This window comes from Pangasianodon hypophthalmus, chromosome 26 (genome assembly GCF_027358585.1).
Source record: "Pangasianodon hypophthalmus isolate fPanHyp1 chromosome 26, fPanHyp1.pri, whole genome shotgun sequence".
Taxonomy (NCBI): domain Eukaryota; kingdom Metazoa; phylum Chordata; class Actinopteri; order Siluriformes; family Pangasiidae; genus Pangasianodon; species Pangasianodon hypophthalmus.
In genome coordinates, this window is record NC_069735.1 from 2,148,544 (window position 1) to 2,175,238 (window position 26,695).

Below are 26,695 nucleotides of genomic sequence, written 5' to 3' on the forward strand. Positions count from 1 at the left end.
AAGACATGTATTGTAGACATTTCCAAATTGTCCGTAGTGTGTGAATGATTGTGCGATTGTGCCCTGCGATGAGTTGGCACCCTGTCCAGGGTTCTCCCCTGCCTTGTTCCCCTGAGTTCCCTGGGATAGGCTCCAGGCACCCAGCGACCCTGTGTAGGATAAGCGGTACAGAAAATGGATGGATGGATGGCATGCCGCCAAGTGTTATACCATACACACTAAGCATTACCCTACACACTATTCCGTCCATTCAGAGATCAGTGCATTGTGAGTCATATCAACAAAAAAGCCACACTGTTGTATGCGCTAGAGTATATTGTTTGGAAATATAGTGCACTCTATAGTGAACACTCTTGGTGCTTGGACCCCTAACTCATTCTAATCCTTTGTTTCTAATTGGCTCAGATAATGACAGAATGATTGGAGGTCATTAGAGTATCACACAGACTGAATCCATTCTCATCTATATGCTGTGTACAATTGTTTCTAGCCTATAATTAGCGTACGTTTCTGAATCCTCCTCTATAATTGTGTACAAATTACTATAATTACCGTTATTTATGAAAGTTTTATTTGCTTCAGATCCATAACATCCATTATGAATATGATGGTCCAGAGAAGGTTTCCCACTTTTTTCTTGATACGTAAGGAATAAAACACTCTGTTTTGTGTGCTTTTATAGGAAAATAATCAATGTGATGAACTGGAGTTACTGTTACCAATGCGAAGTTGATTATTTTTCTAAAACAGGAAATTATAAAGTGTTTTATCCTTCTTACATGAAAACTATTCTCCCATTGCTTACTTAACTTTTGATTTATCAAAGAATGACATGGCATACTTATTATCCATTTATAGTTACGTTTCACTTTTGTCGAAACATGCGAAACATGATAGTTCTGTTTTTTTTTCTTGAATAGAATTGAAAATAAATTTGTGATTAGGAAAATGAATTCAATTTCTCATCATTAAAAGCATTGCCTAATGAAGCAGGTGTAAAAATATTTTATTTTTTTGTTCTGATTTTTTCCCCTCCAGTGTCTTTACATTTCATTTCTGGTCCAACAAAAGTTGGACAAAAGTTTGTGGCTTTTTTTAATTATAATTTTTTGATAATGTTTAAATTTGTAAGGAATCAGAATTTAATTTTGAAAAAAAAAAAGGTTTGTGGTTATGAATGAAATACATTTTTTCTTTAATATCAAATAAATGTATTGCCTAATCTAGAGTAGTTGCATTAAGGTTCTTGTATTTATTGATTGATTGATTGATTGATTGATTGACTGATTGATTGTGTTGTTTTTCCAGCCTTTTTACATTGTTTTAAATTTAAATTATTATTATAATTTTTGTGCTGTTTCTCCTGTCTCACCTGATTTACATTTCTGGTCTAAGAAAGCTTCTCCATTTTTTTTTAAATCAATATTGATAATAAACATTTCAATGTGTAATCAGAAACAAATTCATAATTAAAAGAAATTGTGCTTATTAGAGCTTTATTTTATTCTTTGTTCTCTAACTATATAGCATTTTATGTGTGATTAAGAAAAAGAAAAAGAAATTTCTCTTGTTTTTCATCAGATAAGGGCATTGGCATTAAAGGTTAATTTTTTTTCTGTAAATATCCCCTGAGCTGAAGCTTCCATCAAAAGCAGACACAGTATTAAAAATTCACACACACACACACATTTCACTCACATCTGATCCATCATGTTTTTATTTTCCCACAGTGGTATCTCTCTGCTGATCCTGAAGCAGCGCTGGATCACATCCCTGAGCTTCCAGTCTCTGCAGGAGATCAGCGCCGGGAACGTTTACATCAGCAACAACAGCCAGCTGTGTTTCTATCACACGCTGAACTGGACGAGGTTTTTCCGCTCCAGCAGTCAGAGAGCTCTGCTGAACAACAACAAGGACACGCAACAGTGCAGTGAGTTGAGCTGAGTTTCAGTTTAAAGTTTCACCAGAAACAGTAACAATAATGGCGTCCTTTAGTTTTGGTCCCTGGTGCTTGGACCCCTGAGTCGCTCCTTTGTATATGTTCCATAGAAAGCTTTCTATAGAAGTGATTTCATCTGAAAATTATAAAATATAATATTTATATATACTGTATATATAATAAATATGCTATAAATATATATTATATATAAATATATAAATATATACGTATGATATAATGTTGATATTACTACTATTACATGTACAAAAAGGATGGTGCTTGTACTAATGTGATATAAAAACACTGGTAATCAAAAAAAAAGTAATAATCTATATCTGGGTTCATGCTGATGTACCTGAAATTTTAAAAATTAAAATTTAGTATAGTTTAGTATACTAATAGTATAGTATAGTTTCATTTTTTATACCGTCATAATACATTTCCAGTTTAGTAGTAACATTTATCTGGGAAGGCATGCAAGCATCTTACTATAAAATTAAAACATATGGACTTACATGAATGTGCTTTCAAGTCCTAATAACAGAAAATTAAAGATGAGGGGAAAAAAAACCCAACAACAACCAATCAGAATGACTTAACTGCAATAGCACACTGCTCCACTAGGGGGCTCTGTTGGAATTTACTAGTCCACAGCACAAGTAATAAAGAGCAATAAGACTGAAGTGAGAAATGTTTACTGTAATAGACCAGTGATCCATCCAGAGTGTATTCCCGCTTCCCACCCAGTGATCCCGGGATATATTCATAATTCATAATCAGAATAAATACACGAGATCATTTCCATCATTTATTATAAGAGACACGTAACTTGTTTTTCATCCTCCTCAATGCTGCCTGTCAGCCATTTTTTTTTTTTTTTTGGGAGGGGGGAGGGGTTAATGGTGGGAGAGTGTTTCCTATCTTGTGAAAATTTGCTTTTTTGTTATTTAAAATGAGATTAAATGGGAAAATTTCATAATTTATTATAAGAGACGCCTGTTTTGTTTGTGATTCTCACCAACACTGATAATACATGACAACTCATGCAAGATTTTGAAGATTTTTTAAATCTCATTCATAAACTCTGGAATAATGTTCCGGAGAACATAAGGACAGTTTTTAGGTTTCATTATTTACATTATATTTTGTTTGTAAAAAGTCTTTTAATTATTTATATTAAGTGGGATTAAATAGGATAATTTCTGATTTATTTATTTATTTATTTGCATACGTACATGCGTTTGTATTGTTTTATGTGCCGTTGTTTGTTTGTTCATATCATATCGCCCCTAAACTCTTAAACTCTGAACTAGTGTTTTTTTTTTTGTTGTTTTGTTTTGTTTTACTTTGGGTTTTTTTGTTTTTTTTGTGTGTTGTTTTTTTTCTTTTTGCCTTTTTTGTCTTATTATTATTTATACTAAGTGAGATTAAATTGGATATTTATTCATTTATTTGCTTGTTTTGTTTATATTGTTCCTAAACGCTGGCAGAGTTTGTTTCGTATTTGTTTCATTATTTATAATAAGTTTGATTAAATGGGATATTTATGTAAACATTATGTTTGTTTGTTTCCATGGCACCTAAATGCTGGACTAGTGTTTTGTTTATTCTTTTTTGGGGAAGGGGGTGGAGTCTTAACTTTTCATTATTCATAGTAAGTGGGATTAAAGGGGAGTTGTTTTTTTTTTAATCTTTAACGCCTGAACTCTGGATTAGTGTTTTTTTTGTTTGTTTTGTTGATTTTTTATTTTGGGAGATGTGTTTATAGTAAGTGGGATTAAGGAGATATTTGTTTGTTTTTTATCTTTAACACTTAAACTCTAGATTAGAGTTTTTGTTTGTTTTAGGAGGTGTGTTTACAGTAAGTGGAATTAAAGGGGATATTTGTTTGTTTGTTTTTTTAATCTTTAACGCCTGAACTCTGGATTAGTGTTTTTTTGTTTGTTTTGTTTATTTTTTGTTGTGGGAGGTGTGTTTATAGTAAGTGGGATTAAAGGGGAATGTTTGTTTTTTTTTATCTTTAACGCTTTAACTCTGGACTAGTGTGTGTTTATAGTAAGTGGGATTAAATGGAATAATTTCAGATGTTATTTTAAGAGACAGATTCTTTTGTGTACATTGTGTATATAAGTAATTATTTAACTTCAGTGTGAAATTTTGTTTTGTTTCTTGTAAAATAGACTCATAGATTTACATTTAAATCAGTAATGGATAAAAAAAATCAATATTCATTTCTCTTTTATCTCTTATGTGTAGAACACTCTGATTTAGTAAACATGAGTTTGCACTGAATACACACACACACACACACACACACAGCACTAAACCCATTGAGACTGAAGACACGCTGCTCACAGTCAGCTGTCAGAGTGACGAGTGTGGGATAAAGATGTTATTGACTTCAGCGACAGCGCTGAGCTCGGCACCATCTTATTAGTGTATTAGTGTGTATTAGTGTGTCGATGGCTTTGTGCTTGTGTGTGTGTGTGTGTGGGTGTGTGTGAGTAAGACGGATCACAGGAAGTGTGCACCAGTTGTAGTGTAATTATTCTGTCTCTCAAGCGGGGAAGCTCAAGGACCAAATTGGACAGCATTTAATTTTAATTAAATTAACATTTAATGGATTAATTTCAATAAAAAATAAATATCTAATTAAAAAATTAAATGGAAGAAGTGTACTGGGACTTTAAATTTTTTCCCAATGTTATTCATTCATTCATTCATTCATTTATAGAGCTGTGTGTGCATCATATGTTGGGGTCCCGGTCCTTACCAGTGTATGCCTGTGTGTGTGTGTGTGTGTGTTTTACAGTTACAGAGCAGCATGTGTGTGATAAGCTGTGTTCAGAAGCAGGATGTTGGGGTCCTGGTCCTGAACAGTGTGTGTCCTGTAGGTACTACAGTCGCGGGAGGACGTGTGTGAAGTCCTGCAACCTCTACCACGGGTCAGTGTCCTTACTAAACCTGTGTCACCTCCCTGGCAGAGGTAGACCATTTCTGAACGCTCTGCTGGTTAATAGTTTCAGGTCCAGGTCCCAGGTCCATTGCTAGAAGAACACAGCAGGAGCCAACTCTGCAACATTTTCTTGCCTAGCATGCTAGCTAGGCGAGAAAAAAAGTCTACAGATAAAATGTTTTATGAAGAGCACTTCACTTCAGCGAGCACTGAGCACTGAACACATTAGCATCCTAAACATTAAAGTTCATTGCTAGAAGCATTACAAATGCTAGCTAGGCGAGAAAAAAAGCTAATGTAATAAAGAACGAGCTCTAGTAGCTTAAGTGGTTTTCACGGCTGCTATTTAAACCAGGGACACATAAACAGATTTATCTGATGTGCCTGATTTATTTGTGTTACAGAGATGTCCGGGAGTTCATCAACGGGTCAACTTGCATGGAATGTGACAGCCAGTGTGAGAAAGCTGGAGATAAAACACTGACGTGCCACGGACCAGTAAGAAAAAACAAGTTCTGCTAACTCGGGCTGCGAGGATAGAAGTGAATATTACTTATTTATGAGGCATCATTTGGCTGTTTAATGAATCTGGCATCAAAGCACTGTTTTTTTTTTTTTCTTTTGAATTCTGCAAAAATCTTAAAATTCATCTTCAAAACCACAGCGCTTCAGTAAAAACTTTGTAAAAGCAGCACTGAAGCTATTTTTGCTCTTTTTTTGTTTTTTTTACAGTGTTTCAGACAGGCTTATGAATAATTATTGGACAATAATTATAGTCTTTTTTTTTTCAGGGTAAATGAGGCAACAACCATCAATTTCCCTCGCAATATGAGTTAATGCTTGTCCATTTATTTGTATAAAATGTATAATTAACATTTAAAAGCATGTCCACTGCTGGAAACTAACCAACAGTGTGGCATTATGACTTGGAGAGCTCAATATTGCTCACAAAAGTGCTTCTTTTAATGTTTGATGAGTATTTGAGTTGACTGTGTAAGCAATAAAACACTGTGGTATGTTGTTGTGTGTTGAAGCGGAGTTACTATTACTACCTCGAAGATGATTATTTTCCTATAACTGCATGGCTGGAAGAGTTTTATTCCTCTTACACCAACAATTAAATAGTTTTTTTTTAATTTATTAAACAATGACATGTCGCTTTTTATCCGTTTATAGTTACATTAACGTGAACCCACCATGTTTCTCTGTCTTTCTCTCGTTAGGGTCCGGATCACTGTACGAAGTGCGTTCATCTAAAAGACGGACCTAACTGTGTGGAGAAGTGTCCTAACGGCCTGCAGGGAGCCGACAGCTTCATCTTCAAATACGCCGAAGCCAACAACGAGTGCCGACCCTGCCACCCCAACTGCACCCAGGGGTAACTGTCATTACTGTTACCGTATTTACGGAATAACAGCATTTAATGTGAACTGCTGAAAAATAAGCTGGGCGTTTAAAGGGGTAAGGAACGCAAACCACCACTTTCTCTGGAATAGAGCTGTCTAATTGAATTAATTTGTGCAGCCAAGTGTGCAAATGTTTGCACATCCCTTGGGGCAAAACATTTAAACTATAGTAGCGACATATTTAGTGTGTTACGTTTCACACTGTAGCAATCGATTTCCATCACACTACTGCACTTTTTTGTTTTATGGCAACTTTTTCACTTCAGTCAGGCAGCATTTGAAAATTAACTGTGCAAATGAATTATTAAGTCATGATAGCTTAATAAATAAAAAATGTTCACCCTGTTTGCAAAAAAAGAATTATTATTATTATTATTATTGTTATTGTTATTATTATTATTATTATTATTATTAATAGATATTTATTTATTTGTTTCTTTGTTTGTTTATGCCTATTAAACGGGTACAACAACTTTTCCGCTTCAGCTTACAAATTATATCTATCTATCTATCTATCTATCTATTTACTAATAGTCTATTTCTCCATTGTTTACAAAAAACAAAATACAAATTTAAACAATTATTATTATTATTATTGTTATTATTATTATTATTATCCATCGTTAAGGCTTTCTTGTGCACACATTCAAAATCTATTCAAAAAGTAGATTTTAAAAATGTTTTTATTTATTTATTTATTTATTTATTTATTTATTTATTTGGACTGGTTTGATTCGTTGTTCTCTTTTACCTACAGTTGCACTGGCTCCCACATCCAGGACTGCATTGGATTTCTGGACAGGTGCGCTACGTCTCAGGGCCGACATTACTGTTAGAGCCGTTCTGTTGTTACCGATGGTTTCATTGCATCATGATAACAGCAGAAAGAATAGTTGTACTTCCTGTCAATCATGTCCGTGACCTTGCATGGTTTCCAGCATTGCAACACCTTCTTAATTTTTTTTCAGTACTCCACTGATTGTAGCTGGAATGATAGTTGGACTGTTTGTGGTCGTCATCATTGCCCTCGGTTTGGCCATTTTTGTCAGACGCAGGAGAATCAAGAAGAAAAGAGCTCTGCGTCGCTTCCTGGACACCGAGGTGAGAAGAGGAAAGACAGTTCTCCGGGTTTTCTTATTGTAATCACTGATCCAGGATTTGTGGTGTGTGTGTGTGTATACAGGCATATAGTGTATATGAGTGTGTATATAGGTGTATAGTGTATGTGAGTGTGTTATTGTAATAACTGATCTGAGAACTGCTGTGTGTATATATAGGTGTATAGTGTATGTGAGTGTGTTATTGTAATTGATCTGGGATCTGCTGTGTGTATATATAGGTGTATAGTGTATGTGAGTGTGTTATTGTAATAACTGATCTGGGATCTGTGTGTGGATCAGCTCCTGGAGCCTCTGACAGATAGTGGAACAGCACTGAATCAGGCTCAGCTGCGCTTACTGAAGGAAACTGAACTCAAGAAAGTTAAAATCCTGGGATCTGGAACCTTTGGTACTGTCTACAAGGTAAATATGTTATGGGCGTGTGTTTATACACACTTAGTGTATATTCATGGTCCTTGCATGATGTCATCGATGTGTTTTTCTCTGTCAGGGCATCTGGATACCTGAAGGTGAGAGTGTGAAAATCCCAGTTACCGTAAAAGTCCTCAGTGAAACTACAGGACCGAAAGCCAACGCAAAGTTTATGGATGTAAGTTCATCACATATGACCGCAATTCTCAATCCTTTAGCAAGTTTGATTTATATTGGAGCTGGCATTTGGGGAAAACTATACAGCCAAATCCTGAGTTTCACTTGGGGTTGTAGAATTGATTGGGGAATAGGGAAGGCTCATCAATGTTTTTGTTGCAGTTCTAATCTGCAGGCAGCAGAGGGCGCTAAAAATTACGAAATGCTCATTAAATACATATGAGTAATTTAGTGCATATCAGCATGTGCTTTTATGTGAAAATGTAAATGTAAAGTCATCAGTGTCACGTTTAACCACATACAGAGACAGATACTGTCAACTGATGTGAGTTTGAACAGTTCAGGGGCATGAGCAAGTAGCGCACACACACAAACACACACACACAAACCCCTTCTGCCTTCTGGGCTTCATAATGTGTCTGTCTGCCTGTTGTCTACTGCAAACTAGGATACAAACATCGCATAAGCTTTATTCAAAATACCAAAAACTTTTACATGCATAATTTATTGCTAACAGTTCAATCGCAGAGGCTAACTACACAGATTAACTACATCCGAAATGCTAATGGTGTTCTTCGCAGAATTTAAAACATTCTACTCAGAACAGCACTTGATAAATAGATCAATTTATCAAAGCCTCAGGTGGTTTTGCCCTGACCCACAATTATCCTCCCATCCTTTGTTAGTTGCAATGTTACTTTTATTTCCTTTTAAATCATACCACCATTATTTAGAATTTTACAAGTAAATTCAAATATTGCCCTGTAATGGACTGGCATCCTATCCAGGGTTAATTCTCCTACTTTGCGCCCAATGCTACTGGGATTGTTACTGGTCCCATCACAACCGTGACTAGTACAAGGCAGTTGTTGAAGATGAATGAATGAATGAATTAAAATATTTCATTACAAGAAGTAATCCACCTAAGGTGTTCAGGAGGAACATTAGCAGCAGCATTATTGTTCACTGAATTATGTTTCTCTCTGCCGTCTCAACAGATGGTACTATTGATGTCCAGCATGGATCACCCCCATGTGGTGAGATTGCTTGGGGTGTGTATGAGCCCCAACATGCAGCTAGTGACCCAGCTCATGCCCCATGGCTGTCTGTTGGACTATGTTCACGAGCACAAGGACAACATTGGCTCTCAACTACTGCTCAACTGGTGTGTGCAGATTGCCAAGGTAAGAGGTTTTGATTTGATTTGTTGGCGATATGTGGCTGATCAATTAAAAAAGTTGAATGGATATTACCAAAAGTATAAGGTCAAGAGTACAAAGCAGCAGAAATAAGGTTCCGTAGGGTTGCGGGGCTTACTCTCCTTGTTAGGATGAGGAGCTCAGCCATCCAGCATGCACGATTCTGCTTTAACAGGAGCTGAGTTCCTATCTTGAATCAAGAGGACCCAGTTGAGGTGGTTCAGGATGCCCCCTGGTTGGCTCATGTTAGAGCTGTATCAGGCACCTCCCACTGGATGGACCAAAGACCAAAAAGACCCTGCATGGGAATGATTGGGGATCCCCAGGAGGAACTGGAATCTGTGGCTGAGGATAGAGAAGTCTGGACTGACCTTTGCAGCTTGTTAACACTGCAACCCCCACAGGGAAAGGCAGAAGCAAAACAGATGGGATAAAAGAAAGGGAGGGGATGGTAGGATGGTGTAGCTTGTAATACGGTAGTCCGAGGGGAAAGTGTGCTCAGGTCCAGATGGTGTGCATCCTCAGCTGGACAGTAGGCTTAGGGAAATCTGTGACCAGTCGTGATCAGGGCATTTGTTGTCTTCATCTTTTTCCTTGGCCGCAGACCATTTTGATTACTGTCTTTGTGGTTATTGGCCATGGTGCTAATCCTGTCCTTGTTGAAACATCCAACTGGGACTGAGTAGCCACCTGCTGCCAAAACACAGGCGGCTGGTAGACCTGCTTCTCTTGTCGTGTCGTGGCTGCAGTCTTCATCCCATGCCCCATACCCCAGGGCCAGTCTTGGTAGCAGATTATAGAGACAAAAATCCAGAATCATATGTACTGGGTGCATCCATGATGCAGGCCAAGTCACACATGTTCAGTGTCTTAAAACACGTCCTTCAGTCAGAACTGGTTATTTTTTTCAGCTTCAAATATAAAAGCTCTGAGGCACAATTATTTGAAAGTTTAAAAAGTAGTTGTTTTGTGGGTTATGATCACAGCACAAAAATGGACCAGTTAATACATGCAAAATTATTTTGACTACTAACAGGGTATGATGTACTTGGAGGAGAGGAGGCTGGTCCACAGAAACCTGGCTGCTCATAATATTTTGGTGAAATCTCCAAACCACATCAAGATTACTGACTTTGGGCTTGCTCACCTTCTGGATGCTGATGAAAAGCAGTATAATGCAGATGGAAACAAGGTCAGACTCAAGAAAAGGAAGTTCTAACTCACACAGATGCATTGATTTAACATGTTACTATATTTGATAATGTTTTTCTTCCCTTATGCTGATGCCCATCAAGTGGATGGCACTGGAATGCATTCAGTATAGAAAATTTACACACCAGAGCGATGTCTGGAGCTATGGTAAGAGAGTAATATTTAAACTTGCAAATTATATCACTGGTCTCTCTGTCCATTATTTAAAAGACATAAAACCAATTTCCTTCTTTCAGGAGTGACGATCTGGGAGTTGATGACATTTGGTGGAAAGCCATATGATGGAATTTCTGCTCATGAAATCCCTGATATCCTGGAGAAAGGAGAACGTCTGCCTCAACCCCCTATATGCACCATAGATGTCTACATTGTCATGGTTAAATGTGAGTCAGTTCTTAAACAAATTCAGCTCTTAAACATTCCTAAAAAAGCTTAATTATCATCTAATTAACACCTTTGTGCATAAAGTGCCTTGAACTTTCCCACATTTTGTAATGTTATAGTCTGGAATTGAAATGGGTCCAAATATGCCCCTGTAAGCTTTGTACATCGGCATCCTGATATTTTTGCCCATTCCTTTTGGCAAAATGGCTCAAGCTCTGTCAGACTGGAGGGATACTGGATGGTGAACAGCAATTTTGGAACAGTCTTGCCACAGATTCTCAATAAGATTGACCTCTGGGTTTTGCCTGGACCATTCTAACACATTCAAGTTCTTGGTTTTGAACCACTCCAGTGTAGCTTTGTCAGGATACTTAGGTTCAACATCCTGTTGAACATTCTCCCCCTGTCTCTTGCAGACTAGAACAGGTTTTCTTGTAGGATTTTCCTTTATTTGGTTTCACCTATTTTGTCCTCAACCAGTTCTTGCTGATGAAAAGCATAGCCACAACATGATGCTACCACCACCATGCCTCACAGTGAGACTGCTGTGACACTGTAAAAGTTCAGAGAACCTTTTTCCAAATGTTTTTTTCCCCCAAAAATCTGCAAATAGGATTTTAATAGGCCCTTTTTCAACAAATTGCTTTCTTCTTACAACTCTGTGGATCTCTCCAGTTCCTTCAGAGTTACCTTTGGCAACTTGGTTGCTTCTCTGACTAATGCCATCCTTACCTGTTCATTGACTTCACAGCCTCCTCTAGATAGATTTGAGGTTGTGACATATTCTTTACATTTTTGATAATGGATTTAATGTCAGTTTGTGGGATGGTCAAAGTTTGAGATATTTTTTTATAACCAAAACCTGATTGATACTTTTTCAGAACTTGTCCCAGACTTGTTTTGATTCAATTCAATTCAATTCAATTTTATTTGTATAGCGCTTTTAACAATGGACATTGTCACAATGGTTTTGATGGCTTCTTGATGCAGTTTGCTTAGGTATGTTCTCTGACAAACACTGAGGTCTTCCAGATTTATATAGAGAGTTCCAGGTTGTAACAAAACAAAATGTGGAAAATTCCTTTTTTTCTCTGACAAAGATGGTAAACTAGATCAAGTTTTAACTACTTTATCAGAATGACATCTGAGATAAATAAATAGACAAGGCTTTAGTTCTAATTAAAGGTTTTTAATTAGGTTTTTAATTAACAATGCATTTCTGTTACTAAGATGGCTTGAGTAATTGCTGGTTATTTAACATGGAAATGAATTGTGGGGAAATAGAGATCAGTGGTGCATGCAAATGAGTTGTAAGGAGCAAATCGTTCTTATTGTCAACAGCCCAGTAATTTGAGTTGATTCCCGAGTCAGGATGTCACCGAAACAGTGACATCTAATCTAGAGGCCGATAGGACCTTTTGTCCGCAGTGTTGTTATGGCATTCAAATAAACCAATGCAGCTGCATGTGTCAAAGCTGTCACTGAGTCGCTTCATTCCTCAGCTTATGTTGTCATGTTGTGTCACCACCTCAAGGCTGGATGATCGATGCTGACAGTCGGCCCAGGTTTAAAGAGCTCGCTGCTGAATTCTGCAGGATGGCTAGAGACCCTCAGAGATATCTAGTCATCCAGGTGAGTAAGCTGCAGAAAAATAAACTGTTTTGTCCTTTTCACTATCTGAGGACACTTTCCGGGACAGAGAGTAATTGGCCATTTTTATTTTTTTGTCTCAGGGGGATGACTGCATGAAGCTGCCTAGTCCCAACCACAGTAACTTCTTCCAAAGTCTCGTAGAAGAAGATGATTGGGGAGAACTTTTGGATGCTGAGGAATTTTTGGGACCTCATGCCTGTTCATCGAGAACACAAGTGCGCGCCCTAATGCTGAGTAGTATCCCACTAATACATCTTGAATACTTAATTCTAGTTAGACAGATGTTGATTCATTTCCTGTATCAGCAGTTCTTACAGTAGTTTTGGCTGTAAATCAGATCACAGGTTTATACAGTATTAATGCGCTAATTCTAATACGTCATCCTTTCTATAGCAACAGCTCATGCATGGGGCCTTGTAGGATGGCGTGCCACATAAACTGATTAAAAAATGTGTCATTTTTTAATCATTGACATGGTGAAGTTTTCAATAAGCAGACCTTTTTTTTTTTTTTTTTTTTAAACCACATAATTGTTGTTTATTGCAAAATAATTCTAATGTAATTAGAATAAAGCATCATCTATTGGGAAGAGAATTCACAAATATCATCCTGTGCCCTTTTCTGAGTATAAGTACAGTAAATTTATTTATTACAAATCATTAATTAGACTAAACAGCAATATAGCTAAATTGTACCATTATAAAGTAAATGTGTCTCAGAGAAACACGAAACTATTTTATTTCCTGGTTCCAAGGGAAAATATTTCAATAGTATTTCTTTTTCCATTGAATAGAACCATTTCCGGAATCATGATGGACCTCGTAGCCAAAAGGAAGCAGCAGGGGGACGTTCCCAGGTATCATTCGGCCCAACTGGAACCCAGCAAGTGGCTCTCAGCTCACAGGATGGTGACAAAAATGTGAAGAAGCAGCCCAGTGCTGGATTTGTGGAGGGTAGCAGCAGCCAGTGCTACAGTGCAGATACTACGAACTTCTTGCAGGAGAGAACACAGCGGGGGAAAACTGATGAGGACGGATATGTGGCGCTGAGAAAGGACAACAGCTCATCAGGTAGAGAGAAACTTCTTGTGTTCTCAAAGGTGGGCAAGCGGAAGCTGCAGTGTGCTGCCTAGTCCCATGTTTTGGTTGCTTGGAAAAGTAATTGATGAGGCTAGAAAATGGTAGCTGTTGTGTAATAACATATGTTACAAGCTAGTTAGCTAGCTAAATGAAGTTACAAAGACTAAGGGAAACAAATGAGCGTATGAATTCCCGGCAAGGGGATGATCATGTTGCCATAAATACATCCTCTTTTGATAATTTTTTTGATACTGTGAACCCGACATTCACAGTTCTTGGTAAATATTTCAAGTACAAACATTATTTGGACCTGCGGCATTATCATGCTGGAACAGGTTGCAGCCTCTTAGCTCCAGTAAACGGAAATTGTAATGCTACAGCATACAAAGACATTCTATACAATTGTGTCCTTCCAGCTTTGTGATGACAGTTTGGGTTAGGCCCACATATGGGTGAGATGGTCAGGTGTCCACAAACGTTTGGCCATATAGGTCTTTCTTGTGACACTGATTGCTCCCAAGTTCCTCCACAGTTTGATGACTAAGAGAATGAATAGCACAATTGACCCATGCAAAAATTATTAACATATTGTAGAGTCAGTTGTTTGTGGGCCACTGTTTTAGATAGCATCGATAGGTTACTAGCATTCAACCCTTGAAAATAGGTTTTGTATTAAGAATAAGCAACCTGCTCTTATTTGATTTAGGGTAGTATTTTGATGCTTTGTCTTTTCATGTTCTTAGATCATCAGAATGCTGTTGAAGAGAACCCTTTTGTGACACTAAGAAAAAATATGGAAATTCAGGCACTGGACAACCCAGCATACCACAGCACATTTGATGGACCTTCTAAGGTTGATGAGAAGTACAATAATGAACCTGTTTATCTCAATACTTTCCATAACAAAGGCAATACAAACAAAGCGATTCTGAAGAAAAATGAAGTTTCTGCCCCATTGCAGTTCACAACAGCAGCCAGCACGACTATCAGTCAGGCACCAGTAACCGCACAGGCAAAAGAAGGAAGATCCCATTACAACAGCCAAGGAGCACATGTTCATTTCTCAATTCCACCTGTTCATCATCCTCAAAGTGAATCAATGAGCCACAGTGTCCATCATACACATTCTGTCCATGGTTTCCATGTAAATCCCAGCAAATCTGTATCCTCAAATCAGACTTGCCTTGTAAACCACCAAGTCCAGCCTGGACCTGTAGATCCACTCATCCATATGGGAAAGTCTGTAGCTGCTGGTAAAAGTGGGCTCTCAGGCCATCCGATCCACTCAGGCAGCATTACCCAACAAGTTCATCCTGGAATGATCCTGGTGGACAAGAAGTACTGGAAGACCTTTGACAACCCAGATTACTGGCAACATAGTCTTCCACTCAAAGCATCCCAAGGGAACCTTCATAGCTCCTCCCAGAGCTGCCATTCAAGCCTCTACAGACAAAGTCTCAAGCAGAATGGCTGTGTCCGGTCCAGTGTTACCAAGAACGCAGAGTATACTCCAGAGTCTGAAGCCATGAGGCCAGGAACAAGTTTGCCTCCTCCACCATATCGCCAGAGAAACACTGTAGTGTAACATCCTAGTCATCCATGTTCTCCAGAGCCTGATTCCATGACCAGCAGGCCATTCTTTCCCACTTATTTCTGAATGATACTGTTTCTGATTTCCAAACTTTCAATATCCATAATATCAGTGGGAATACCAGTTCAGTCAGGTATCATTCCAAGAATACTGCCTTCCTTCCAGCCATTCTTTATAAGTTAGTGTTTAGCAGTCTTGTCTAGGTTAACGATTCTTCATGTGTGATGTTAATTATGACACGGTACAGCTAACATAAATTCGAACGTAGACCTTTGAAACTGGATGTCCTTTGCCAAGAAACATACTGTATTATTTTTTTAAGGTCAACATCATTGGCAAAAATAGCATGTTTAAAAGCAAAACTGGATATTAGCCCAATGTGATAAGTTTTCATTTACTCTCTGTGAGAGTGTGTCCAAAGTGCCATATTGACTGATTTATGGATGGTTTTTTTTTTTTTTTTCATATTTAATGCTCTTCTTGCATGTTATGCTACATTTGCCGTTACACTTATCAAATGATTTGTGGGTTGCTAGATTTTATTCTCAGCAAACTAGGACATCTTTCAGATGTGGAGTGGATGCCTATTGCTCTTGAGGAATAAAACAGTCATACAGGCAATGCACAGCCATTGAAAGACATGGATAAATATGCTTGTGTTTGATAATGTATTAACTTAACATTTTTACATCTTCTTTTACACCTCTACAAATACATACACACGTTATTTAACTAGCCTTGGTGTTTCTCTTCTGTCTGTTTTCCTTCTACTCATGTACAGTTGTATCTTCTTTTTGATAAAAATACTAAATAAATGTCTTATTTAATGTAAAACATGTCAGGCTTTTTGAAACTCGGGTTACATTACATGGCTTTTACACCATTATAGACACAATCAAGTCAAAGATTGAGAAAAAAATATGAGGAGATGTTTTAAGGGAATTATTTTATGCAAATTTCATGCCATATACTTTTTTTTTGTTTTGCCATGTGCCTTTATTTTGGTTCTAGTTCTATCTTTACGCCTGTGCTATCATTTATTGTTTGCCCTAATGTGTTCACCTGTTCTGTGTTAAGTCCTTGATTAGCCTATTAGTCTATTCATACCTTGTTGCATCTTACTATGTTTGCAAAGGCTTATTGCGCATTTGTAGCGTTAGGGCCAAGCCTTGACTTGGATTATGATGATGATTCTTGGTTTGATTTTTTACGTTACATAGCTCCACAGATTTTTGCTAGCAAAAGTGAATTACTATTCCCACACTGTATTTGATTATTTTTCTATAAAAGCCCATCCCAAAGTGTTTTATTCCTCTTATACCACAGCAATTTGTCAATTTTTATTTATTAAAGAACAACACATTATACTGTTTACCCATTTATTTCAATGTTTCATGTTCTACATAACAAGTTATTTATGTTATAGCAGCTATTCCCTAACCAACCTCTCCCTTTTCTCTCTCTTGAAATTACTTACGCACACAAAAAAACCACAGCAGAGAAACCACAAAGCGTAAATTGCTCTGTCTTGAAAACTTTCCTGTGGTAGAAAACGTTAAATGTTAAATAAAATGTCTCCTCACAGAAACTTATGTATAACACTACGTTGTTAATATAGAAACGAGAGTGTATTAGAAAATCAACACTTTCTGACCAATCAGATTTGAGAATTGAATAGCACTGTGGTGTAAAAGTCAATATGCGCGACACATCTATTCCCATTGTTGTGTACATGTACGTTACTAGCATTTGGTGTTAAAACCATTAACATTAAATACATTAGTGGAGTATTTGCCAAAAAATTGGCCATTGGATGCTGCAGGTATTAGCAATTCTACCAAGATTCATGTCACCAAAAAAGGTCCACTGAACTTACTGACTGCTGCAGAGTGTGGCATTTTAAAGAGAAAGCCACACAAATCTAGGAGAAAATAAGCAGCATGCATCATTGTCTCTAAGCAATCACTGTTCTTGCCTTAGTGGAACTCCTGCTATTTGCACACTGAGCGTACGATAATGAAATCCAGAGAATAAGGCCTGCAGGTCCACGGCTCCATATCATACAGCGAAATGCCATCATGTGAACAGGGAAATGGTCCGTGATGCATTTACAATAGATTATAAGAGACATCTTATCAGTGTTTGGGACTACTTGGAGATGACAAAAATATACTAGCATTCTAAAATGGATCCTAGCATTAGGATAAAAAAAAAAAACCTGTTACTATTGTTGACATTTTGGCTTTTGGTTTGTTAGATATGTAGTGGTTTAGATGGTTTTGCCAAAAACATGGCCAGTGTCTGGCTTCACATCTTCACTTTAAAGGTTTGATCCTTGGGGAAAGGAGGACATCAGAGAACATAGCATTTTAAGTGGAGACATTCCTTATCTCAAGGACAGAATTTTCATGGATAACATTATGAAGTGACTTAAAGTGAGCTGTAACCTTAGCTGAATATTGCTTGGTCAGCTTATCCTTCAAACTGTAGGCATGGTTTCTTTACAGGAGATTTATTATATAAGTTGTGCCCACAAGTAACTATTACAGCATGATATAAAACAATAAAATGCAAAATAATAGTATGTGCTGGATCAATTGGTATTTTATAAGCTGTTATATATTGAGGATGGAAGCCAGACTATTAAATAAAACCAAATTTCCAGTGCTATATTTGATAATTACAGCTATTCATGCAGCAATATATTGGCAATATACTAGACTCTTTATATGTTTATTTCAGTGCAATCTTCTCATTTGCATAGCATTGTATTGGCCTTCTTACACTTCTTAGCTTTTGAGTTACATCATATTATGAAAACATCAGTCCATATTTTCTATCCCATGATAGTTTTTGGTGGTTAAAGGCAAGTACTTGTGTTTAAAAGTGGTTGTAGTTAGATGATATTCAAAAACCCCATCTTAGACACATATACTCAAGGAAAATCTGGAAATCTCAGAGATGTGAACTGCACACTGGTAATTTTATTCATTTGAATGAGGAGCCCAGAAAAATCAACTTAATTATGTGCTCATATTCATACAGCAATTTTTTAAGCAAGTTACAGATATTTTATTGTAATTTCTTAATGTAAATGAATAATATTCTTCTGGTGAATATCTTGGCAATGTTTTAGTCCTCCTTTACAATTAATTGAGAGCAATTGATATAAAAAATAGAAATCCTTACAAAAAAAAAAAAAAACATTCTCCATGTTTTTTGCACTCCAAGTGTAAATCTTCATGGTTTCTCAGCAGACAGAAGTAAACTGAACTCAAAGATGGCTTAAGAAATAAACACACACAAACTGCTACACATTTCAGAGGCTTTGTCAAAGGTTTCGATAGATATGGCAGGTCTGAAAATCCAATAAAAAGAAGTTGTTCAAAGCAGGCTTGTATGGATTCAAGCAGGCGTGCACAGAGATTTGGAGACAAACCCCCCAAAAATAAAAACACATTTTTTTCTTTTCAGGCCTGAATGAGTCTGGACAATTATTGTTTATAGAGCAAAAAAAAAAAACCTTTAGAGGAAATTGTCTGATTCTGAAGGTGAAAGGCTGTCGAGCTCAAAATGTCAAGTAAACAGCATGAAAAAATGGACTCGATGCTGTCTACAAGTGATAATGGTTCAAATGGTAATGGTTGGAAGTAAAATGGATATCTGTTCAAATCCTTTCGAAAGTGAATGATTTGTATTTTTATTTATTTTTATTACTCCGATATTGGTAAATCACATTTCCATGTGCATGGGTTGATGCATTTCTACACACACTTTCAGTAAAGGCAAGAATGGACAATCAATTGTTACAAATCTCCCATCATTAATTTAGGACTTAAACCTTTATTAGCAAAGAAAGATAGATTTTTTCCCACTAAAATTGATAGTATATTGTTTTATCTTCAATAATATATACTGTAAATGAACAAAATTCCCAGAGCTCATCAATTTCATCTAGACTCAAACATGAGCTGATGCAAAGACGTGTCTTTTTAGGGCTAAGGGCTGTTTATAAAAGTAAATTTCAGAGAGTGCTGCTTGCACTTGTTTTTCATTCTACACTTACTTTTTTGTTGGTTTTGAACTTTGGTCCTGTCTCTGGCCCTGTCATATCATTGGTTTGTTACCTGATTGTGGCCACCTGTTCCGTGTGTCGCCCTTGACTAGTTTGCCCTCTTATCTCTGTGCTGCTGTTCCACCGTGCAATAGTTTTGCGTTCCATGTTTCCTGGTTTTGACCCTCGCCCCTTTTCCCTCATTACTTCTTGATTGATGTTACCTGCCTGTACTTTGACCTTCGCTATGGACTACGTTTACACACTTGTCCTGCCTTCACTCACCATATAGTATAATCATGCTGTGCTGGTTTGAAAACAATGAGATTTAGTACTGAAATGCATGAATCTCACTTGCCTGCAAAGGAAAGTTACCAAAACTATGTAATTTTTCTTTTATAATCTTAATTCAAGCTCAATAAACATCTTTTTTTTTCCTTTAATATATTTTTGTAATGAATTTACAACTTAAAAATATATCCTTTCTGGAAATAAATTCTGTGCATGCAATTATTTTATTTGAAATATTTTACATATTTAAAATGAAATATTATGGGACCAATAATCTTTCTTTCTTTCCAAATAATAACATTATTATATTGTTAATATTATTTTTCGTATTATGTTTTTTGTGTAATTTCAGGGCAAATATTATTAATTCCTTGTTGAGTTCATTTTCATTGAAAGACTGTATATATATATATATATATATATATATATATATATATATATATATATATATATATTTTTTTTTTTTTTTTTTATAATCAGCCCACACTTTGTTGACATGCTCACTCAGCAGTGAAGTCATGTCTCAGGCATTCAAGGCAATTTAGAAGATGCTGAGAGTGTGTGTATTTATCGTCTGTTTACAGACCACTGTACATTCAGAACAGATAAACCAAACACTATAGATATGTGACTTTGTGATATTCTGGGGTCAAACTGGAGGAAATGGAGGTCAGACTGGCGGAAATCCCAAAGCAAGGAAAACTCATTCGAAGCAGTAATGAGTTCTGACACTCTCTCAGCTAACTGTATCAATAGCTTTAATGTCACATTCTGCAAAACGCCATCTCAGCACTGCTGTCCTCAGGAGCTATGCAAAGGCACGGTGAGCGTAGCATAACATGATTTTCTATATAACAAAACCCACTTCAATATGCAATAGTGAAAAAAAAGCTTCATCACACCACTCTGTTGTTGATTACGTTCCTATAACAGCATACCATGGAGTGTTTTATTCCTAACTAAACATTTGTGAACGTATCCCCATTCACAGGATGAAAATGGTTTATGATTTCTGTTTAATTTTAATTTTAGCAGTGCCTCAGTCTCAGCTACATTTCTATTTTTTTCCTTTTTTGCTTTACTTTTTTGAGTGTAAAAATCGTCATCTCTTAGGTTCCCTGGTGTCAGTTTTATAATCAGTCTGTAGTGAATAAAAATTGTGTGTGTTGCCTTGGAGAGGTTGTAGAAATATCATCACTTTATCCTTGAATTTAAAGGAATGCATTTAAAGGAACATAAAACCCCAAGCGAAAAGGTAGAGGTGATGATTTGTGACCTTGGACCTGCCTGTTTTTTTTGTTTTGTTTTTTTTTTTTGAAGCATTTCCAGAACAGTGACATCTCAAACTTTATTAGACTTTATTGGAGGAAGCTAAAATGCAAGAATTGCATGACACTTCAGCCAGTGCTAGCTAGTGGAAACTTATCCAGATTGAACCTGGCATTAAGGTTGTCCCAGATACTTGAGTCTGTACCCAGGACCTATTCTAGGCTTGTTTTTGGGAGGAGCTTATGATCAGAGGTTTGCTTTCACCATAACAAGCTGAACCAGTCATATTACTCAGCATGCAGCTACCACATCTGATATGAACCGCGTCACGGTTCAGTTGAAGTCAGTCCTACACCACCATTTCCAAGGGGACCAGGAATCAGTGCTCTGGACCACTCCCGGGATTGAAAACAACTTTCACAGCTCACCAAACATAAAGAACTCTAGGGACAAACCTAAAGAACTCTAGCAAGAATAGCACTGAGAAACATCCAATGAGTGTCTGAGAGCAAATTAAATTCATCTGCTGTCCTGCGCAGCAGTTCCCAGAATCCAGTTTATCATCCGTCTATTATTTCTGGGAGTGTTAGGGAAAATGTAAACACAATAATATTTTGCAGTAGGAAATTATTTGGCATACCCAAATCGCTGTTAGGAACAGCAGAAGTAAACACAACCACAAACACAAGTTCTGGTGCAATGTTTAAAGACAGTTTTACATAGGTTTACACTATACCTCCTGTTCTCTTTGCAGAACAGACAATTCTCACGTCTCCCCAATCAATATTTCCTCAATAAATTTCTCTTATTTCTCTTGTTTCCATACAAAATAGTGACAAAGTCACATGACAGACAGCTCATTCACTGTATTTTCATGAGAAAGTGGGATTTGTGTCCAATAGTATCAGGATTTTTATTAAAACCATTTTTTTGGTAATAATCTGTAACAGTCTGGCTGAAGTATGATTTCTGTGCATATTTCCACGGCATATCAATCTCCTACACCTGAATTATTCACATTTCCAGACGGTACACTGTTTTTACACGAGGGCTGCACATCCCTAAAAGAAAAAAGACACATTCTATCTGTCACTGGTCGAGGTGTGGACACTGCTTTCAGCAATCTGGACCAAAGAAATACAGAGTTCACCGATTCAGTATTCTGGAGGAAGGACGCTGTAAAATATTGATTGTTATTGTGATTCGCATGCAGACAGCATCTCACTGAATTGTCTTTTTAAGAGCCTCGTCTTGGGAATCTGGACCAGCAGTTTTCACCTTTAGTCCTAGCCACTTCGTGTCTCACTGATATCATATTTATAATACATATATTTATGTAAAATAATTTACACACATACTGCATACATTACTTACAAAAGTAACATTTATTATTTATTAATATCTAGAGCACTTTATAATTTTTTTTTGCATTAATATGTGACTCCATCCATCCTTTTCCAAAAGTCAGCCATTATAAGGTTATGAAATATTCGGAATATTCCACAAGTCACATGTTCATCAGGAAGTTGCATCGTATGAAATTTCGTAACGATCCTAGCAAGAAGTTCTCTGATCCTTTTTCTTTTGTTTTTTTCCCGATAATATTGTAATATTATATTAATTCTGATGAAGTCACATTGAACGTACATCACCAATACAAGCAATATAGATTGAAAGTAAATTAATCATTAAAAAATGTATTTTAGACAACTAATTAGAATGTCCCTAATGCCTCATATCATTAGCATGGATGCTACACATTTTATATATTTGTTAACTCCATGCTAAAAAAATCAACTGTTTTAATGCAGCCAGTCAGCAAAGAAACCTTTAATCAGCCAAAGCTCTCTGTAAGATTTTCATATTCTCTCTCTCTCTCTCTCTCTCTCTCTCTCTCTCTCTCTCTCGTTATTTCCCAATCCATACGTAGCACTCCACTATTCTGAACCATTAGCAGGTCATTCAGGACACGAACGCCACAGAATTTTTAGCCATTAGCCCATAATGCTAATTTAAGTGTGATTGAATTTAGACTCATAAAGACGATTTTGGCGAACGTAGCTACTCTGGCTTGATCCAAAGTAATTGGGGTCAGTTGGAAGATATTAAACCACAATTACCTCACATTATTTCTTCGACAAGACCGGTTAAAAGTCTCATACTCTCAAAAGCCTGCCACGGATTCCCTCATTCCCAATGACCATCACATCTTTTACCTCAGTGTGGTGTATTGAGAGAGGAAAGGTCAGTGCCAGTGCCAGAGCTTTTAAAATAGGCACAAGCGATCGAGTCCCCGAGTGAGAGCCAACTCCATTAGACAGTTACATTGTAATAGACATGAACCCAGACAGTCTCATTATTTCCTCCCTCGTCTCTCCATCTCTCTGGCTTTAAACGGAGCCTTTTACATCATATCGGCCTGTCAATCATCTCAACGTGAAAAAGTTCAAAAAAAAAAAAAAAAAAAAAAAAGAATGAAGAACATTTCTTGTGGATTTAATTTCTTTTTCTTGTTTGCTAATTCTAGTTTGTTGGCTCTTTTCATAAAAGATGGAACTATAAGACAATTTATTAAAATATTTTATATAATTATTTATACAGAGACAAACTAGAGATAGACAGAGAGAGAGAGATGGGAAGAAGAAGGAGGCAGAGAGTGAAATAAAGAACGCGAGAGAAAGAGAGTCGGGGAGAGAGATATGAAGAGGGAGAGATAAAACGAGAGAGAGAGAGAGAGAGGGAGGGAGTGTGTGAGAGAGAGAGATTAAGCAAGAGAGGCAGGGAGAGGGAGAGTGGAAAGAGAGGTGGAGAGAAAGGGAGTGAGAGAGAGAGAGAGGGAGAATGAGAGAGGGAGATAAAGAAAGAGAGGCAGGGAGGGAGAGTGGAAAGAAAGAGACATAAAGGGAGAGAGATAAAGAGAGAGAGATGGATAGGGAGGTGGAGGGAAAGAGAGAGAGAGAGGGAGAGTGAGAGAGAGATAAAGCAAGAGAGGCAGGGAGGGAGAGCAGAAAGAGAGAGACATAAAGGGAGAGAGATAAAGAGGGAGAGATGGATAGGGAGGTGGAGGGAAAGGGAGAGAGACAGAGAAAGAGAGAGGCAGGGATGGAGAGTGGAAAGAGAGAGACATAAAGGGAGAGAGATAAAGAGAGAGATATGGATAGGAAGGTGGAGAGAAAGGGAGACAGACAGAGACAGAGAAAGAGAGAGAGAGAGATAAAGCAAGAGAGATGGGAAGGGAGGTGGAGAGAGACAACAAGGGAGACAGACAAAGAGAGAGAAAGCGAGAGAGATGGGAAGGGAGGTGGAGAGAGACAACAAAGGAGAGAGAGAGAGAGAGAGAGAGAAAGAGTGTAACAGCACCTTTTGATTGAGTGTTACGTTTTGCTCTCCTGCAGTTGCCTTGGGTTCTGTTGTGCTTCTGTGATGACTAACCCCCTTGAGCCCTACACTTGTGCACTTTTAGCACACGTTATTCTCTTTAGTGGAACACAGCATCTTCAGGCTGTTTTAGCCTTTTGAGCAAGAGCACTAATCGCACCGATCATTTTACTCAAAGAGGTTTAGATTGTGTGTGTGTGTGTGTGTGTGTGTATACATTATCACCTGCAGCATCAGCTATCACTATAACAGGGAGAAGGATGAAAGGAAGCCCTCACTTCCCCTCAGTGTGGTGTTTTATGGGATGCTAGTGGTGCACGGGAGCAGGTGCTGAGGGTGAAGATGTTATCTTTAAATTGCTCTTGTCTGTGCTGCTGAGTGGAGATCAGCTGCTGAGGATGGATGACTGAGGGCTTCACCTTCAGCAGTGAAACTTACTGACATCCAAGAAACACAAAGTTACAGTGAAAAATCGGAGAGATTCTCATTTTCTCACCAGCCTGATCTCCTGCCCTGTAGATCAGTCCATAAAGAAAATGGCCTTTGAGCTATTTGAATCCAGCGCACCAATGATGCTGATGTAGAAGCTTCTACTGATAGTCCACGATTGTCATTATGCAAAAATCCTTGATTACCCCGACTTCGAGCATCGCCCTTTGGCAACGTCTACTCTTTCTTTCACAATGGATCATCCACCTGATCTCAAATCTGGTGGATCTGTTTAAAAGAAAACACCAGCATATAACCTCATCTACTGAGCTCGTACTTCCAACATTACATCTTTCCAAACCCTGGAAAGATAATTGAAGCTGTTGTATTGTGAGAGGAACTTCCTTGTTTCCTTTTATGACTCTCTAACATACAGTGTACGTCCCATTCAGATGCCAGTGAACCAGTGAAGCAGCTTGTCCTTTATAGTTCTTTACTTTGCTAAATTTTTAATTCAGCAGCCTTAAAATCCCTAAACTTGTAACATTAGATGAGATAGAAACCCGTTTTCTTGCACTAAACCAACAGAATGCTAATGAACACTAATAAAACCTTCAAGCTGTACATGTATAGAAAGCTGCTCAAGTTTCTTTTCTTCCTTCCTTCTTCTTTTTTTTTTCTTTTTTGCTGATCACAGCTTGTGCGGTTACACTAATTTGGCAATATGGCCCACTGCTGAGATCCATAGTGATTATGTTCGGAGGGCATTTCTTTGTTTGAGACTAATCACACTTTCATAGGCCTCCACTCACAGCAAGAGAGACGAAACAGCAGGATGTCCAGGATTTTGTCCTCATATACACTGTCTGACATCCTGAAGCAATTATATAGCATTCTTTTATTGTCATTTATTAACATGCACTATTTCCTTCATGCCTTATATGGTGTGTGGCCTTTAAAACTGTCTCTTTATTTTTTTATTTATTTATTTTTTTATAATATTCACATTTTTGTTTATGTTTAATCAGTGATCCAAGTACGGGAGATCATTAGGTGTTTGCTAAATGAGGCCGCTTGTACGCAGGCTCTGAGGTGACATTGTGTTTTTTAAATAAAGTGTGGCCACAAATTAATATATCGAGCCCACAAATTAAGTCTCTTGAGAGCAATTCCATGGCCACGAATTAATTCAGTAACTCATGGCAACTATTGCATTTTAAAATGAGTGAGAAAATGAGAGAAACCAATTCTATTATTCCACTGTGGCCACACAAACCTAAACACTGGAGATTGATTGGTAACTGATAATACACTATATCATTAATCCTTGTCATCCTAAGCATATTTTCAAAGCCAATAGAATTTATTAGCTGTTTGCATCAACTAATCAGCTGGAGGCCATGTATTAAGTATGACATTCACACAATATATTAATATGGGGGCTCAAGTTATGCAATTCATAGCCGTGACTTTCATATCTTGTGGCTACAATGTAACTATTCATCATTCATCATCATAAGATACTTAGTTTGTGTCCTCAATGGATTATCTCTTGGCCCCAATGTATTATCACATATCCTCAATACAACATCTTATGGTTCCAATATATTATTTCATATCCTCACTACATTATCTCGTGGTCTCAATATATTATCTTATGGCCTCAATAGATATTTCAATGTCGGAAATACATTATCTCGTGGTCTCAATACATTATCTCATAGCTATCTTGTGGGCTCAATATATTGTCTCAATGTCCTCACTACATTATCTTGTGGTCTCAATATATTATCTCATAGCCTCAATATATTATCTTATGGCTTCAATAGATATTTCAATGTCGGAAATACATTATCTCGTGGTCTCAATATATTATCTCATAGCCTCAATATATTATCTTATAGCCTCAATAGATATTTCAATGTCGGAAATACATTATCTCGTGGTCTCAATATATTATCTCATAGCTATCTTGTGGCCTCAATATATTGTCTCATGGCCTCACTATATTATATCAGTGCTCTATATATATAATCTCAATATTCTCATAGCATCAATGTATTATCTTGTGGCCTCAATATATTGTCTCATAGCCTCAATATATCAGTTCTTTCAATATATTATCTTAATATATTATCTCATAGCC

General features: G+C 37.2%; 1 protein-coding gene across 1 annotated transcript in view; it reads left to right on the forward strand.

Annotated features, from left to right (window-relative positions):
- LOC113535765 (receptor tyrosine-protein kinase erbB-4) overlaps positions 1–16,549 on the forward strand; it is a 93,569-nt gene extending 77,020 nt beyond the window's left edge. The window contains exons 12-27 of the mRNA XM_034300422.2: positions 1,731–1,930; positions 4,752–4,884; positions 5,300–5,393; positions 6,119–6,273; positions 7,059–7,103; positions 7,270–7,402; positions 7,702–7,824; positions 7,913–8,011; positions 9,009–9,194; positions 10,246–10,401; positions 10,505–10,568; positions 10,658–10,804; positions 12,340–12,437; positions 12,539–12,673; positions 13,252–13,528; positions 14,281–16,549. Coding sequence (XP_034156313.2) covers positions 1,731–1,930; positions 4,752–4,884; positions 5,300–5,393; positions 6,119–6,273; positions 7,059–7,103; positions 7,270–7,402; positions 7,702–7,824; positions 7,913–8,011; positions 9,009–9,194; positions 10,246–10,401; positions 10,505–10,568; positions 10,658–10,804; positions 12,340–12,437; positions 12,539–12,673; positions 13,252–13,528; positions 14,281–15,122 — 2,887 coding nt within the window. The 3' untranslated portion in view covers positions 15,123–16,549. The remainder of the gene's footprint in view (positions 1–1,730; positions 1,931–4,751; positions 4,885–5,299; positions 5,394–6,118; positions 6,274–7,058; positions 7,104–7,269; positions 7,403–7,701; positions 7,825–7,912; positions 8,012–9,008; positions 9,195–10,245; positions 10,402–10,504; positions 10,569–10,657; positions 10,805–12,339; positions 12,438–12,538; positions 12,674–13,251; positions 13,529–14,280) is intronic.
- Positions 16,550–26,695: the final 10,146 nt, after the last annotated feature.